The sequence below is a fragment of the Rattus rattus genome, chromosome 2 (assembly GCF_011064425.1).
Source record: "Rattus rattus isolate New Zealand chromosome 2, Rrattus_CSIRO_v1, whole genome shotgun sequence".
NCBI lineage: Eukaryota > Metazoa > Chordata > Mammalia > Rodentia > Muridae > Rattus > Rattus rattus.
Window position 1 is genome coordinate 124926167 of NC_046155.1, and position 14371 is coordinate 124940537.

The 14371-nt window shown below is 41.5% G+C and overlaps 1 protein-coding gene across 1 annotated transcript in view; it reads right to left on the reverse strand.

The window, feature by feature from the left end:
• Akap13 (A-kinase anchoring protein 13) overlaps positions 1 to 14371 on the reverse strand; it is a 291723-nt gene that overhangs the window by 122193 nt on the left and 155159 nt on the right. Inside the window, exons 7-8 of the mRNA XM_032895110.1 lie at positions 9700 to 12730; positions 6020 to 6147 (exon numbers count right to left, since the gene is read on the reverse strand). Coding sequence (XP_032751001.1) covers positions 6020 to 6147; positions 9700 to 12730 — 3159 coding nt within the window. The remainder of the gene's footprint in view (positions 1 to 6019; positions 6148 to 9699; positions 12731 to 14371) is intronic.

Here is a 14371-nt window from a genome sequence, read left to right on the forward strand (position 1 = left end):
TAATGTAGTAAGGATGAACAAAAGGAAACCAAGATTGTGTGATTTAGACTACACAGAGAGTGGTAAGACTCACATCCTGTTCTTCTGTCTCAAAGGGAGGCAACATGAGGATGAACACAATTCCTCGAAAACTCCTGGATCTCTGAGGTTCATATCTGGACCCACTTGGACACGAAGTTCCACACTAGCAATGGGTACAAAAACTAAACAAAATACTGGATCCTCATACAACTGAAGACTACAAAGGAAAAAACTTGGAAAACATTTAAGGGAAAAAGTGACTAGTTGTTAACTAAAATTTGATCTTTATAAATCTGTTATGATTGTCCTTTGGTTCAACACACAAGAAATACTCCAACACTTATGACCTTATCACATTTTTTTTCAGAAGCATATACTGATCAAAAATTATGAGCTAGAATAAGCATTAGAATTAATCAGAGAACAGTATACATGAGAAAATGAAGACCAAGAAACTAAGTCAGTCAAGGTCACTTAAAAATGTTTAACCAGATCATTAAGTGGGATCCTACCCTTACAGATGTTATCTCTGGGCAGTTGTTCTGCCATTATGGCTCTACAGTCTGCGGTCTTCTGGAGGCTTGTCTTTCCTGCAACTACACTGGAAATGTATAGAAGTAGTGACTGAAAAGTCTTCCTGGAAATTCTCCACTTTCGGGACTTAGATAAACTTATTCCAAAACTTAGAGATAAGCTTTCCTGTGGCTAGTGCTGGGCATAGCATTGTACTCAAAAGGAATAATTAAAGGGGAGGCAACGGGTTATCTTAAATGTCAAAATGTATGTAGAGAAAATTTATTGGCAACTCAAAAAGAAGCCAGTTTGCCTTTTTTGGGGGGGACAAAAAGACCACCAACATATATGTACGATGGTGGACATGTTCTTTAAAGTCCTTCTTAAAAACTGAAACTCTTAGTAGAGTAGCAGTAGTGAAAGGCATCTCGAAAGTGTTATGAGCCCTGTGGCTAATTTACTGAGCAATCCAGGAGCTAGGTAAGTTCCTCATGTAACTGAGCGTGAAGCCAAAAAACAAAGCAGAGTTTTTAGTTCAACTCCTGGACATGTGGAAACAAAAGCTTGCCCCTCAAGATCAGAGAGAAAACATGGTGTTCCCATTAAAAATGATAAAAGGACAGAGAGCTCTAGATGATGTTACTAGGAAGCAATCCAAGATGAAGATGGCAGTGATCACAGCTTTGAACACTAAATGTAATATTGTATAAATAACTAAGAATAGAAAGTCAGTCAATCTGATGCCTAGGTATGTAACTACAAAAACGGAAAAGAAGTTCTGGCTGAGAATACCTTCTTGATTTGGGGAAATGTGTTAAGCAAAGAGCGCACTTTCCCAGTAACCTAATCCTCAACATACAGGATTTTTAGTTGTCCTTGAATGTACTTGCTCTAGAGTGTCTGGCTGCTAGGCCCATGGGATCCTGACAAGACACACTGGCTTTCAGGATTAACTGTTCCACATGGTTAATAAGCGTAGGCGGTAAGCATTTGGGAAAGGAATTATTTCAGAGATCCTCAATGAACAGATACTAGAGTGAAGCAAGCTCTTCCTGAATGACTTGGACCATACCCTACAAATAAAAGATCACTGTGACACAAGGACATTTTAGTTTACAGAGAAGGGGGAGGGAAAGCTGAATGTGAAATGTTTCCCTGACTCTCAGGGTTAAAAGGTCCCCAGGCTTCTGTCTCTCCAAGGACAAGCACAGTCTCTCTCGATTCCCACTTAATAATGCAAGTCTAGAAAAATAACAGGATAAATACTATCTTGATGATAGATGCAGCTAAATAAAGAGAATACAAGACATTTAAAAGTCGAATCAACTTTGATCCTAAAACAGAAAGAGAAATTTCTCCTATGGAAAGCATGAAGAGTTATTAACACAGTGGGTTAGAATTTGAGTATGAAATAAAGCACCATTAGGGATACTTGTCTTAAAGAGAAAAAAACTATCACAAACCAAGTGAATGCCCTCAGGATGACTCCTCAAGAAAGAACAGCAGCATAGTGGAAGCATTTAGCAGCACAAGGTTGGGCTCCAGCCCAGATGACAGTTAACTAATGGTGGGACATTCCATTTCTGAATCTCTTCTATAAAGCGAAATGCTGCATAATTTTTAAGGCCCTTTCAAGGACCTTACAGGTCTCAGAAATAAACCAAGTTCCACATCTCCCAAGCTAAATTATTGTATGATGCTATTCCTGAAGCCTTGATTATGTGAGCTAAATAGAAAGAAACAGAGCCTGAATCTTCCTTATTTAAATGAGTAGGAAATCAGAATCTGAAGCTATTAAGTAATCCAATAATAGTAATATTAAGCTGGAGCTGGGCTTGTATGCCAGATGGTTCTGTGCATCTCCTCCTCAAGGGAGAAAAGGCAACAGAAGATAATCTAGAGACCTCTGAAATTAGAAAAGTATGTAAGAGGAAGCAATGTTGAATACTGAATTACAACTACTAATAAAACACTGATGATACTTACAACAATCATAAAATGCTATATGTGAGTAACTCTTATGCATACATTAACAGTTTTGCCTCCTGGATGGGTAAACAATTCTCAACCTAGATATTTTGAGCACTCTGTGTAATTTAACATACAAGTTTTTCCTGAGACTACAAGGACACACCAATCTTAATATTACCTAACTTCTGTAAGTATCATGATTTCAAAGCACTTGCTGTCTAATGTCAGCCTTCTAGGACACACTAGTCTAAAGAGTAAGAAATATGGACAGCTTAGTTTGCAATTCAAACATCAGATCAATGGACTAAGAAAACCAGAAATCAACTATAGGTTTTTCTTCAAATTGATTCTGTATTTCTACTTACTAATAAACCGCCACAAATTCCCTATCATTTTAGACTTGCAGACAAATGGGTTTGTTCTGTTTTCTATTTGGAAGAGAACGACTCAACGAAGCAACTCAATGAAGCAATGACTGGCCTATTCCCAAGGCCAAAACAAAGCCTGGGTATGTGTCAGAAAGTTTGGATTAAATAACATTAAACAAATGCCACTCCACCCCTTACCATCACTAAAAACACAAACTCAGTCAACCCTTTCCCAAATCAGACATTAGAACGTTAAGGCTATGATGGTGAACAGAGATGAGAAAATTGAATTACACAGAGGCTAAGGCAAAAGTCTAGCTCAGGACAGACAGAACTCTTGCCCAGTTTACAGTGGAGTAATGAGGGTTATACCAGAGAACAGTTTGGTTGCTGCTGTTTTGTTAAGCCTGTGTATCTATATCCATAGTCCAGACTGGCCTTGAATTTATGGCAATTCTCCTGCCTCAGCCTCTCATACTGCCATTACCTGGGTGTAACACCATGCCGAACGTAACATTTTTTAAAAAGGAAAATAAAGAGAGAAGGGAATGGAAAGGCAAAGAAGTCTGCTGGCTTGCCTCCTCGCACTGGCATGCAGTATTTTGTTTCCCTTGCCAGAAGTTAACACACTCCTTGCCGGTAGCATTCTACTGGTTTTGTATAGCCCATGAAAAAAAGCTCTGAGAGCAGATTATAATTTTTTAACGACTAAAAAAATGTGAACAAACTATTTATTGTTGTGAACATCATATGGAATTCAAACTTCAGTGTCTATAAACAAGGGTTCACTGAAGCACAGAAACAGCCACTCACTTAAACACTGTCTACTGCTGCCTGGTGCTTTCCCACTGCGATAGCAAAGGTGACAAGGTAGGGCAAAGACTATACGTCCTGCAGCGTCTAAAACGTTCAACAGACCTCAGTTTTCTCCTGATTCAGTAAAAATATAGTTAATGGATAAAAGAGAAGTAGGGCACACAAAATGTTAAAGTCTGTGGTCATGGACTGTCCTTTTAATGCACAGCAGAGGGCATAACAGCAGTGGGAGACGTGAATGGTCAGGCTTGGACCAAAACTGTAGCAATACTGCAATACAGAAACTTTCATTATTTACACCTGAAAATTTTTAAAAAATTGGAAATCGTATTGGCATATGCTTTCTGTACTAGGTAGAAGTGGACACAAAGTATAGGTGAGAGAGTCCCTAAGTCTTAAGTTAGAAGAGAGCCCAGATTCCACCTGTCTTTGATGCCAGTCACAGGACTCTTCCAGGCTCTGCTCCTTATGAAAATGAGGCATGCTGAGAAACCCTAAGAGTATTCATTCTCAAAACTCCTCAAACTGCAGGAAGAAATAAGAACAGAACTGGTAAAGGACAAAACGAACAGAACTAGAGGCATCTGAATGCAAGGACATGAGTTTGTTCCTTCCCCCTTTTTAGGGCTTCTGAAACAAGTACGTACCCACCCACAAATCTTTTATTCTTATTTCTTCCCTGGGGGCAAAAGCAACATTAGTCTGAAAAATGCTTGCTATACAAGTAAACACCCAGGCACTAGTCATGAATATCATCTGCAACACGGGGCGGGCTGGAACAGCTAGCACCTGCTTAACCACTGTACTCGAATAAAACAAGGCTTATCATCTCATACATGCAAGAGGTTTGGGACGGCACAGTTCTGTTTACCTACTGTGGTAATTTTAAGGAGAAATGCTATTCTGGTCTTAGAAAAGCAAAACTAATATACCATCATGTCACTTTCTGAGGGCAGTAAAAATGAGCACATTAATTTGTTGGTCAGCTTTCTAAAAGTCTATCTTTGTCTAGCACAAACTCCAAAGCATAGAGCACAGGGTCTTTTCAGAAAGGTTCCTTGATCTGAAAGTTAGTTTGGAACTTTAAATTAAAAGAAAAAATGTTTTTAAAAACCCACTGCAGGAGCTGAAGAGATGGCTCGGTGGTTAGGAGCATGTGCTCCGAGTTCCATCCCACATCACTTTAGCTCCACGGGAACCTATACACTCACGCACAGATAGACCGGTCTTCCAGTAATTAAAGTCATAAATGTTTTAAAAACTCTGAATATTAAATTTGAAATAACTACGTGCCCCAATGGTTCCACTGTTGGGTACACAAAACCATGTCTACATAATGTATAATGTCATAGAAGCCACATGATTTCTAATAGCTCAAAACGTAAAGCATTTCAAAATATATACATCTTTACAATGAAATATTATCTGGCAATAATCAATGCTGCGACATAAATAAAACATTAGAACACTATGCTAAGTCACTGGAGCTAGACAACATGAGCACATGCTTTACAATTCATTCATATTTAGTTCAAGAATGGGAAAATGGATAGAAAGAAAAATTAGCTTCCTGACTGCCAGCAAGTGAGCGGAAGGAAGACAGGTGGGGCAGACTGCCTGCACGCGCATTCCATCAAGATCATAAACAGTCAGGCTGGACAGATGGACGGCTCAGTGATTAAAAGCTCTGGCTACTCTTCTGATGCCCTCTTCTGTGGGCACTGCACGCACATGGTACACAGACACATGTGAGCAAAATAAACGTGTGCATAGATATATCTCAACAATGAAGTACAGGCTGCGGCAGGTGCATGAGTCTGTAACTATAAAGAACGACCAAGCATGTTTTATTTGAATGGTGGTTTTGCTAATGTATTAATCCTTATGAAGCTGCCAGAAAAACACTTACTCAACTGCTCTTTTTGCTAAGAATGAAGTTCTTGGTATTAGGTACTCGAGACTAAGCTTCACAATGGAGACATACAATGAACAAGCAATGAACGAGCCAGGTTTAGTCAGGTGCGTGGATGCCCTGTAGTGGACATTCTCACTGCATCAAGATAAAAGTAATGACCAATTTCAAAGTCTTGTGCTCACAGAGAAAATGTTTTTCACAGTAATCTCCGAAGGATTCATGTAGGAGAGACCACTCCAAAACTCTGATGACACCAATACAAGTTTAACAATACCACTCATTCCAAAAGCAGAACAAGAAAGAAAGGTAAAAACCTCTGACGTATCCCATCCTGTATCAAAGACTAAGGGTGCAGAGCACAGGCAGACCAGGTTGATACATTTTGTGACCATGCAGGCCTATAGATGCCACTTACCGCCTGGGTCCCTGGGACTTGCTTCATCTTGGGCGTGGCAGCTCCATTTCCTACAGCCTCCTCCTCAGAAGCAGCGCTGCTCTTACTCAGAAGATCCACTTCACCTCCAGTTTTAGTGTCCGGCATTTCTGAAGTGAACATGGATTATTCAGAATGAGCGCATTGATTAAGAAGAAGAAGGTTCCTATGTGCTTCAGTGTTTATACAACAAACTCCAGGTTTCAAATGCTTTGTTTGTTTTTCCATTAAACCTCCGGAGCTGGTGCCATTTCTGACCCCGTGCTGGGCTACTCCTCATCACATGGTTCTGTGACTGACTCCCAGATTTCAAATGAGGTTAGAGCTAAAGAAGGTTCAGTTTATTGTCTATCAAGTGTCCATTTCATCCCTACCTTCTCATGAAAAGCTATGAACACTCATGTGACAATAAGTTCATGAACTACAAGGGTGCAGACCAACAACTGAAACATGGCAGGCCAATTTTGGAGACCATTGTAGCAAAAGGTATTTGGACAGTGAAAACAGAAAGCCATTGAGAATGAGGTAAAGCTTCTGGGACTAGAATCTCTTAAAAATATGTAACCAACCCTGATGCACAATAGGTTTAATCAATATGACTGGACAATTTCAGTAAATTATTTTTTAAACTATTATTTCTTCCAAAGGCAAAAAAAAAAAAGATAAAACAAAACAAAACAAAGAAATAGAAAACCAACCAACCAACCAAAACAACAACAACAAAAAATGGAAACACTCTTTTTCTAAAAAAAAAAAAAAAGAAAAAGCCTTTTAAATTTGTTATTATTGTTGTTTTTGTTTTAGTATTTAACAGTCTGTCGCCATACTGACCATGCTATCAACAGACCCTACAGAAATAATTTCTCCTACTAAGCTACCATGCAGACAAGGGAAAGCAGGATGTGATAATGATGTGCAAGGCAAATCTAGTCTCCTGACACTTCTTTAAAGGGGAGAGATTGACTGAATAGTCATAATTTACCCTGATATTCCAAATACAAATTGAAATGCTGTCTCAACGACAGCACTCTGGCAATAAAATACCCCATGTCTAAAATACTGAGGTTTCTCTCACCCAAGAATAAAACATTAAGATCACTCACTCTAACAGCAAGTGTGACGCTCCAGAAGGTCTTAGATTGTAAAAGTCACATTTCCTAACAAAAGAACATTCAAAATCCTTTGCCTTTTCTTTTATAATTATACAACCTTATTAGCAATTTAAAATAGGTAGTCATGTTTGCTTGTTCAGAGAATTAAAATCTGTTAGCTTTCATACAATTAAGTTTTATTTTAAAAAATCTGTTTAAGGAATCCCTTCACAAAAATCCCTTGAGGGAAACATTTCTAAGAGAATAACTGTGTGTATAAAAGAGGGGTATGGTTATGGCTTTTATGTTATTCAGGAATGTGATTTTTTTTGGGGTTGGGGATTTAGCTCAGGGGTAGAGCACTTGCCAAGGAAGCGCAAGGCCCTGGGTTCGGTCCCCAGCTCCAAAAAAAAAAACCAAAAAAAAAAAAAAAAAAGGAATGTGATTTTTAGCATAAACTCAACTTTCCTATACACAATCAATGGAAACTATGTACCAGCTACAACAGTAAACACCGATTTCTGAGACTCTGCAGGAATGGCTTGGTTTAGTCAAGCACCAACAACCTTAGTTTGCTCAGCAGAGTGATCAATCAATCAAAGCTTTTGAAGAGGCAAAGGTTCACATTCCCTTCTAACAGGCTTCTCCCAAATCAACAGCAAACTGACTCATAAAGCGGTTCACGGAGTGCAACCTTCACAAAAAATACCCTTGGCTATGAGATCACACTCAGGTGCTTTTTTTTTTTTTTAAAAAAAAAAAAAAAAAAAAGCAATGTGACCAGGGACTTTCCTCAACCCTGGCTATTTTGTGAAGAAAGCACTGACGTCTTCACCAGTGGCTACTTTTTTTTGAAGTTGGAGGCTTAGCACCAGGCCTGTTATGAGTCCTTTTGGTAACAAAACAAGTATCTTATCTACACAAAATATACCAAACCCCGAATCATATTAACTTTAAAAGCTTCCTTCTTCGAATATTAAAAACTTTGTACCATTTCTTATTATCTTTACTACAGTTATATATACTTAAGAACAGATGTCTAAGACTCTGCCAGTTTCCTTTTTCTATCTTTTTTTAACCTTTTCTGATCCAGTGCTATGGACACACTTCATAGTTCAGTTACTAGGGTCAAATTGTGAAGACAGAACAAGAAGGAGAAATAATCCCATCTAGGCTGGCCAAGGACAGAGCACCCAAAGAAAGGAAAACAGCCAGGCATCAGCTTACAGACACTCCCATGCTTCGGAAATGTCAACCTGCCAAGGTCCCCAAAATAGATTTGTTGTTGTGCCTTTTTAAAAAAAAATAGAGACTTCACTTCAGTGTTGAGATAGAAGTCAGCCTAAAACAGTACTCAATCTAAAAAGTGAAGTCACTAAAACCCCCACCGTTTTAGTTACTTAAGCGTTACTTAAGTCATATAACTGCTGCTCTAGAAGTCGGGGTTTAAAATGACTAAAAAGCCCTTCATCTGGGCATAGTACTTACAGTGTTTAAGACCCCTCTCCAGAAACAATTTCTTTTGGTTCATCTCCCTCCAAACCCCGTACCCACAATTCTAACATAAAAATTCTAACGTAAAAGCATTGCCAACACTTAAAAGAAAAAAAAATCTATCAAAAAAGCATCAGAGCCACAGTAGAGCTGGTAGCATGTGGTGGTGGCATAAAAGTCTGCATCCAACTGACCTTCGGGACTTCAGAAGACAAGACTGACAGCCATTCTGACTCCAGGTTCAGCTTCAGTCTCAAAGGCCGTAAGAAGTTCTATTCAGTGAGTTCATCCCACCGAGCAATGGTGGCTTCTCTCCACTCTCTCTGGACATGGTTACCCATCGATGGAACGGGCTGCTTGTGTTGAGCAATCTGCTTAGTGCAGCTGCTTCACCAAGATAAGCAGACACCAGGTCTGCCCGGTGACAGCAGCAGAGCAGCCTGGGCTTGGGCGGAAATCCTGTATCCTATCCCCTATGCAGTGCAGGGCCCTGAATTCCCAGACTCTGCCCAAAAGCGAAGCGGCAAACCTGGAGGTCTGCTTCTCAGGCAGGAAAAGGAGGAGCACACACCCACAACTTAACCAGTGACCTAATATCACCGTTTTAGATGTCCATTCAATACAGTACTTGTCAAAAACAGCTGTTCATAAAGCTGGCCTGACTTTAAATTCTCTTACAATACAGACAACTATGACTTGGAAAAGTTTCCAACTTGAACAAAGCATATTCATTTCAGCACTACGTTCTGGGGTTCTAAAGAAAGAACTAAGTTGTTGATTATCTAACGCTGTCTGAGATCCAGGTACTGTCTTCCGGATTTAGAAACTGCAGAGGCTCCAGTGACAGAGAAGTCGGCAAAAAAAAAAAAAAAAAAAAAAAAAAAAAAAAGCTCTGCGCCTGTAATACAGGAACTAAAATCTGTCCAACCCAAGATGACACGTGTTTGCTGACAGCAGTGACTATTAACTTGGCAACACACATGACTGAGCATGCAGGACCTCACGCCAACATCGACATTCTAGTTCATAACAGAGACATGCTTCTTAGGCTGTTAGATTTTACACTGCTTTGCTTACCTGGTGCTGGCTCAGGCCTGTGGACAGCTAGAATTATTTTCTCTGGTTCCTCTGTCTCAACCCCACAGTGTCCAGTGGTTTCTTTGTGAGTATTCTCCATCTGCAGGGGCTCCCCAGGTAGGAAAACACGTGCACTCTCTGAACCAGCGCTCTCTATCTCCTTAATCTCTGAACTGGACAGTGGCGGATTCTGGATTTCTACTTGGGTCCTTAGTGTGTTGGAGGCCTTGATCTGCTTGATGACGGCCTCCACTATCCTAGTGGCGATCTCCTCTATGGAGTCTGCTCCAGGAGGCCCATCTGCAGCTTGGGTTGAGACCATTCCAAGTACAGTGGTAACGTTACTTTCCTCTCCTGGGACCAGTGCCTGAGTCACTTGCTTCATGTCAGCTTGGGGGCCATTGTCATTGATAGCTGAGAGCCCTGTCTCTGTGGGGAGGTCCCTGGCAGGAGGCTGTGTTGTTTCTTCATTGTTTGGAGTCTCTTTGGATTTACTTGTGGGACAGCTAAGGTCTGTTCCCTCCAGTTTCTCTCTCTTGCAATCAAGTGGTTCTATCTCTGGGGTTATGACTTCCTGTAAGTCAGTGACACCTTTGTCCAGTAGAGCTTCTGGCAAACCTGGAGTCGTTTTCTTCTCTTGGTTTAACAAGTCTGAAATTGGGATGTCTTTGACGTGGTGTGATGAATCCTCTCTTGTGGGCTCAGCAGTAGCTAGGAAAGCAGCAGCCACCGTAACATCCTCCATTGCATTTCTGCTTACCTTACAAGCACTGGTTTTCCCTTGGAACTGAATGCTCTCCACGCCGACACTGAGCGAAGGCTCACTACAGCGGAGTGCCTCAGACGCACCACCTGGCAGCAGAGATGAGCCACTCTGCTCTGAACCGGCAGACAGACTTGTTCTTGGTGGCACTGGGTTCTGTACAGCCCCACCTTCAGTCAGCGGGGAGCCCTGTGGGGCCACTTCCTTGTTGTGTTTAGTTTCTGTTTGCAGACAGGCAGAGGGTGTGTCTGGCGAGTTACTGTGCTGCAGCGCTTTCTCCCCGGCACAGAGGGCTGACATAGGTTTTTCACACAATCTTGATATCTCCTGCCCAGGAGGTGGTGTTCTCTGGTCCTCCCTTGACATTTCTGACGAATGCACATCTTCTTTAACAGAAGGACATTTCATTGCTTTGTCTTTGCCACCTTGCCCCAGAGCTGTGGAACTTTCTGGAACCACTGTACTGCCACCTTCTTCAGGCAGAAGAGAGTCAGAGACCAAAGCAGCCTTATCTACGCTTTGTAGCAAGGAGTCACTTAGCACTTCAAGTGTTGCTGTTAGGCCGGACCCCTCCTGCTCTCCAACACCTACAGGGCTAGTATTCCCCATGCTGGTCTGAAGCTCTACAGCAGAGGGTGTAGGTGGGCTGGTAGCCCCGTCTCCTACCTTATCCGTATCATCCAGATCTCTTCCATCTAGGCCATCGCTACAAGCTGTAGCTCTATGGAGCTGAGGAGTTGCTGTTCCCTTTTCTTTCTGGGAGGAGACGAGAGAAAGTACGTCATCTTTGGTTACTGATTCACTCTCTGGATTGCTTGCCAGAGAGAAACTGCTGCCTGGAGGTGATACCTGGTATGGCACTAGTTTTTCCTCAGTTTGGGGGACAACTGAAGGCAGATGTGGAACACCCTCAAGCATGTTCATTGAGGGTGTATCTTGTCTCAAATCTTTTCCTTGGTTCTTTGCATCTAAAGCACAGAGATGACAAGACCCCACAGATTTCTGGTTGTGTGTTGCAGTGTCAGAAGTGACTGTGTCAGCTTGTGGGTCTTCTGGGCAGGGGGTGGTGCAAAGACCTTGCATGTCTGGCTGCTCTGCTGTGCTTTCGGGCAGGCTAGCTTCGCCACTGCCATGCTCTATTACCGACCCGCCACTAGAGGTCACTGTGCTCTGCGGACACGCAGACTCAGCAGAGGGCGTGCCGGCCCCTGCGCTAGAGCAGAGCGGGGCCTGGCTATTCAGGCTCTGAGCATGTTGAGCACTAGACTCTGAGTTTTGTTTTGGCATCCCATCTGGTCTTGGCCCTGACACGGTTAAATCCAAGGATGATGCTGTCTCACAAGGGCAGGCTGGAAGAGTTTCAAGTTCTAGTCCATCTAAAACCTTGTCTTCTGTAGCAGCAGCAGCAGGAAGTGCCTGGGAGCTCTGGTCACTTGTGGTGCCCCCCTCACAGCCTCTCTCCTGAGTCTTTTCAGGGGGGATTTCTTCAGGACTCGATGCAGGTGAAGCCTCAGCAGGAGCGTCAGCACCCACAGCACGGGCGGCAAAGACATGGTTTGTAACGTCAGCTTTCTCCTCGGGTTCATGTAGAACTTGAACAGCAGTCGCCTCGGCGGTGCTAACGTCGGAACTCTCAAGTCTCTCCTTTGCGCTTTCCCCTACTTGAGGCTTACTGTTCTGGGTGGTAGCATCTGGGGTAAGTAGGCTATGTTCTAGTTCCCCTGCCTTTTCTGGGGCACCAGCATCTGTTGAAGAACTGTCTGGTAGCTCCCTTCCAGAAGAGTGCTGGCGCGCATCTGGTTCTGTGACCAGGACATCCTGCGGCACACTGCTCTCGCTGCTCAGGGGCTGCTGACACGTGGCAACTCCAGAATATTGTGTTCCAGTTACTTGGTTTCTGTTTCCACAGGATGGCAGGCCTTCTCTCCCCTTCACTCCACAGTCGGGTATGCTCTGAAGGCAGCTGTCTTGATGAGATGCAGACCTGGAGTCCACGGCAGACGCTGGCTCCACCCCTTCCCCTGGTCTCCCAGCATCTTTATTTTTCTTATGAGAACAGATGACATTTTCTTCCTCAACCACACTTGACAAGTCACAGGGACTTGCATCCTTCCTCCCAGGACTCCCTTGGCAGCACACAGTGCTCTTAGTTTCTTCAAAAGGAAGCTGCTGGTGGTCAGAAGGCTCTGGTACACAGGGCACACAAGATGAATCTTGTGTTGTCACCATTAAGGGCATGAGATTGTCCATCTGCTTCAAGTTTGTTTTCTAGGAGGAAATCAAAGATACTTTTTAAAGACTGACTATGAAAAGAAAAGGGGAGGGGAGACATGACTAAGAGAAAAAGATGTCACTGACACCTATAAGCCAAGTCTCGTTGGACAAGAACTGTCTTTTCAGACCTTCTCAGTTATATATGATGCACCTCTGCCCACATCAATGTACCCATTAGGATATTAAATTTTATTTAGATTATACTCCATGACTGATTGCCATACTAAAAAACAGATTAAGAACTAGGTCTCAAAGCCTTGTTTTAAGAAAGCACAATGAACATCTTCAAGTAACAGCCGGTGAGGACTCTTAGCTCTTTACAGGAATGGAGTCTATCCATCTGCCTCAAATATTAATGTAAAACCAAGATATAACCAGTTTAGAAACCCTCTCAAGCAAAATATTCAGCCATGACACTATGTGCCCAAAATATGTTCAACCCAACATACCTATGCTTTTAGAATTAGGAATTCTATGTATCAGTTTGATAAAAGTGGCTTTTAGGGTATCCATTCAGAATATTAAAGAAAAGAGAGCACATATTATCACCAAAACCAAACTCTTAACTACTGTCAAGGGTTTTGTGGCTTGAGGGCACTAAAAACCTGATTAAAAAATGGTTTTTAGAACCTTAAATTTTTTAGGTAATTTAGCTTTTTCACTTCTTTTCTGAGACAAGGAACTTGCTGTGAGGATTGGCTAGATACGAAATGACTCAATCCTTCTGTTTCTGCATCCTGACTACTGCAATTATAGGCTCATATTACTATGCATAGTGTAAACATTTTTTAAAATTAATTATATGAACAAGTAAAGCACATAAGAAAAAAATGGCTAAAACAATCACAGTTCATCAATGCAATAAAAATAACACAACACTTTTATATAAACTATCTGTCTAATCTATCTTCTGCCCTTAAATTTGTGTGTGTGTGTGAGAGAGAGAGAGAGAGAGAGAGAGAGATACAATATGCAAAAACTAAATAAAATGTACAGTTAATCAGAAGTTATCAATTAAGCAAATAAAATAAAATTTAAAGTGGGGGAGGGTGGCTGCAGAGACGGCTCTCTGTTGGAGAATGTGTAATTCTCTTGCAGAAGGCCTGAGACTTCTATTTCCAGCACCCTACGTGAGGCAGCTTACAAACACTTCTAATCTCAGCTCCCTGGAATTTGATACTTTCCTGTTTGCATTTATCTGCACACACTTATATGCATGGGGGTGGGATTCATGTACATGCACACACATATACACAAAATTAAGTTAAATAAGTCTTAAAAAATAAATGATGTAAAAATATAGACATACAGAGAAGGCTCAGGAAAATAAAAACAACAAAATAGAGTTGTACCTTTGGTGAATTTATAATATCAAAATTCAGCTATAGTGCTATTTATTTGGTACATAATTATTTTAAAACATCTGTTCTCCACTTCTTGTCCACTGCAATACTTTTAAAGACAGCCATTAGCATATCTCACTTATCTGTTTTATCTGTAAATATACTATGTAGTATATCATCAGATTGTGCCTGTTAATCAAAGCTACCATAAAGTTTGCAAAGAAGAGTATAGTGTGCTATCCTTGCTAAAGTCCTTTTGTTAGAGTATACTAAAACCAGATTCTCACTAAAC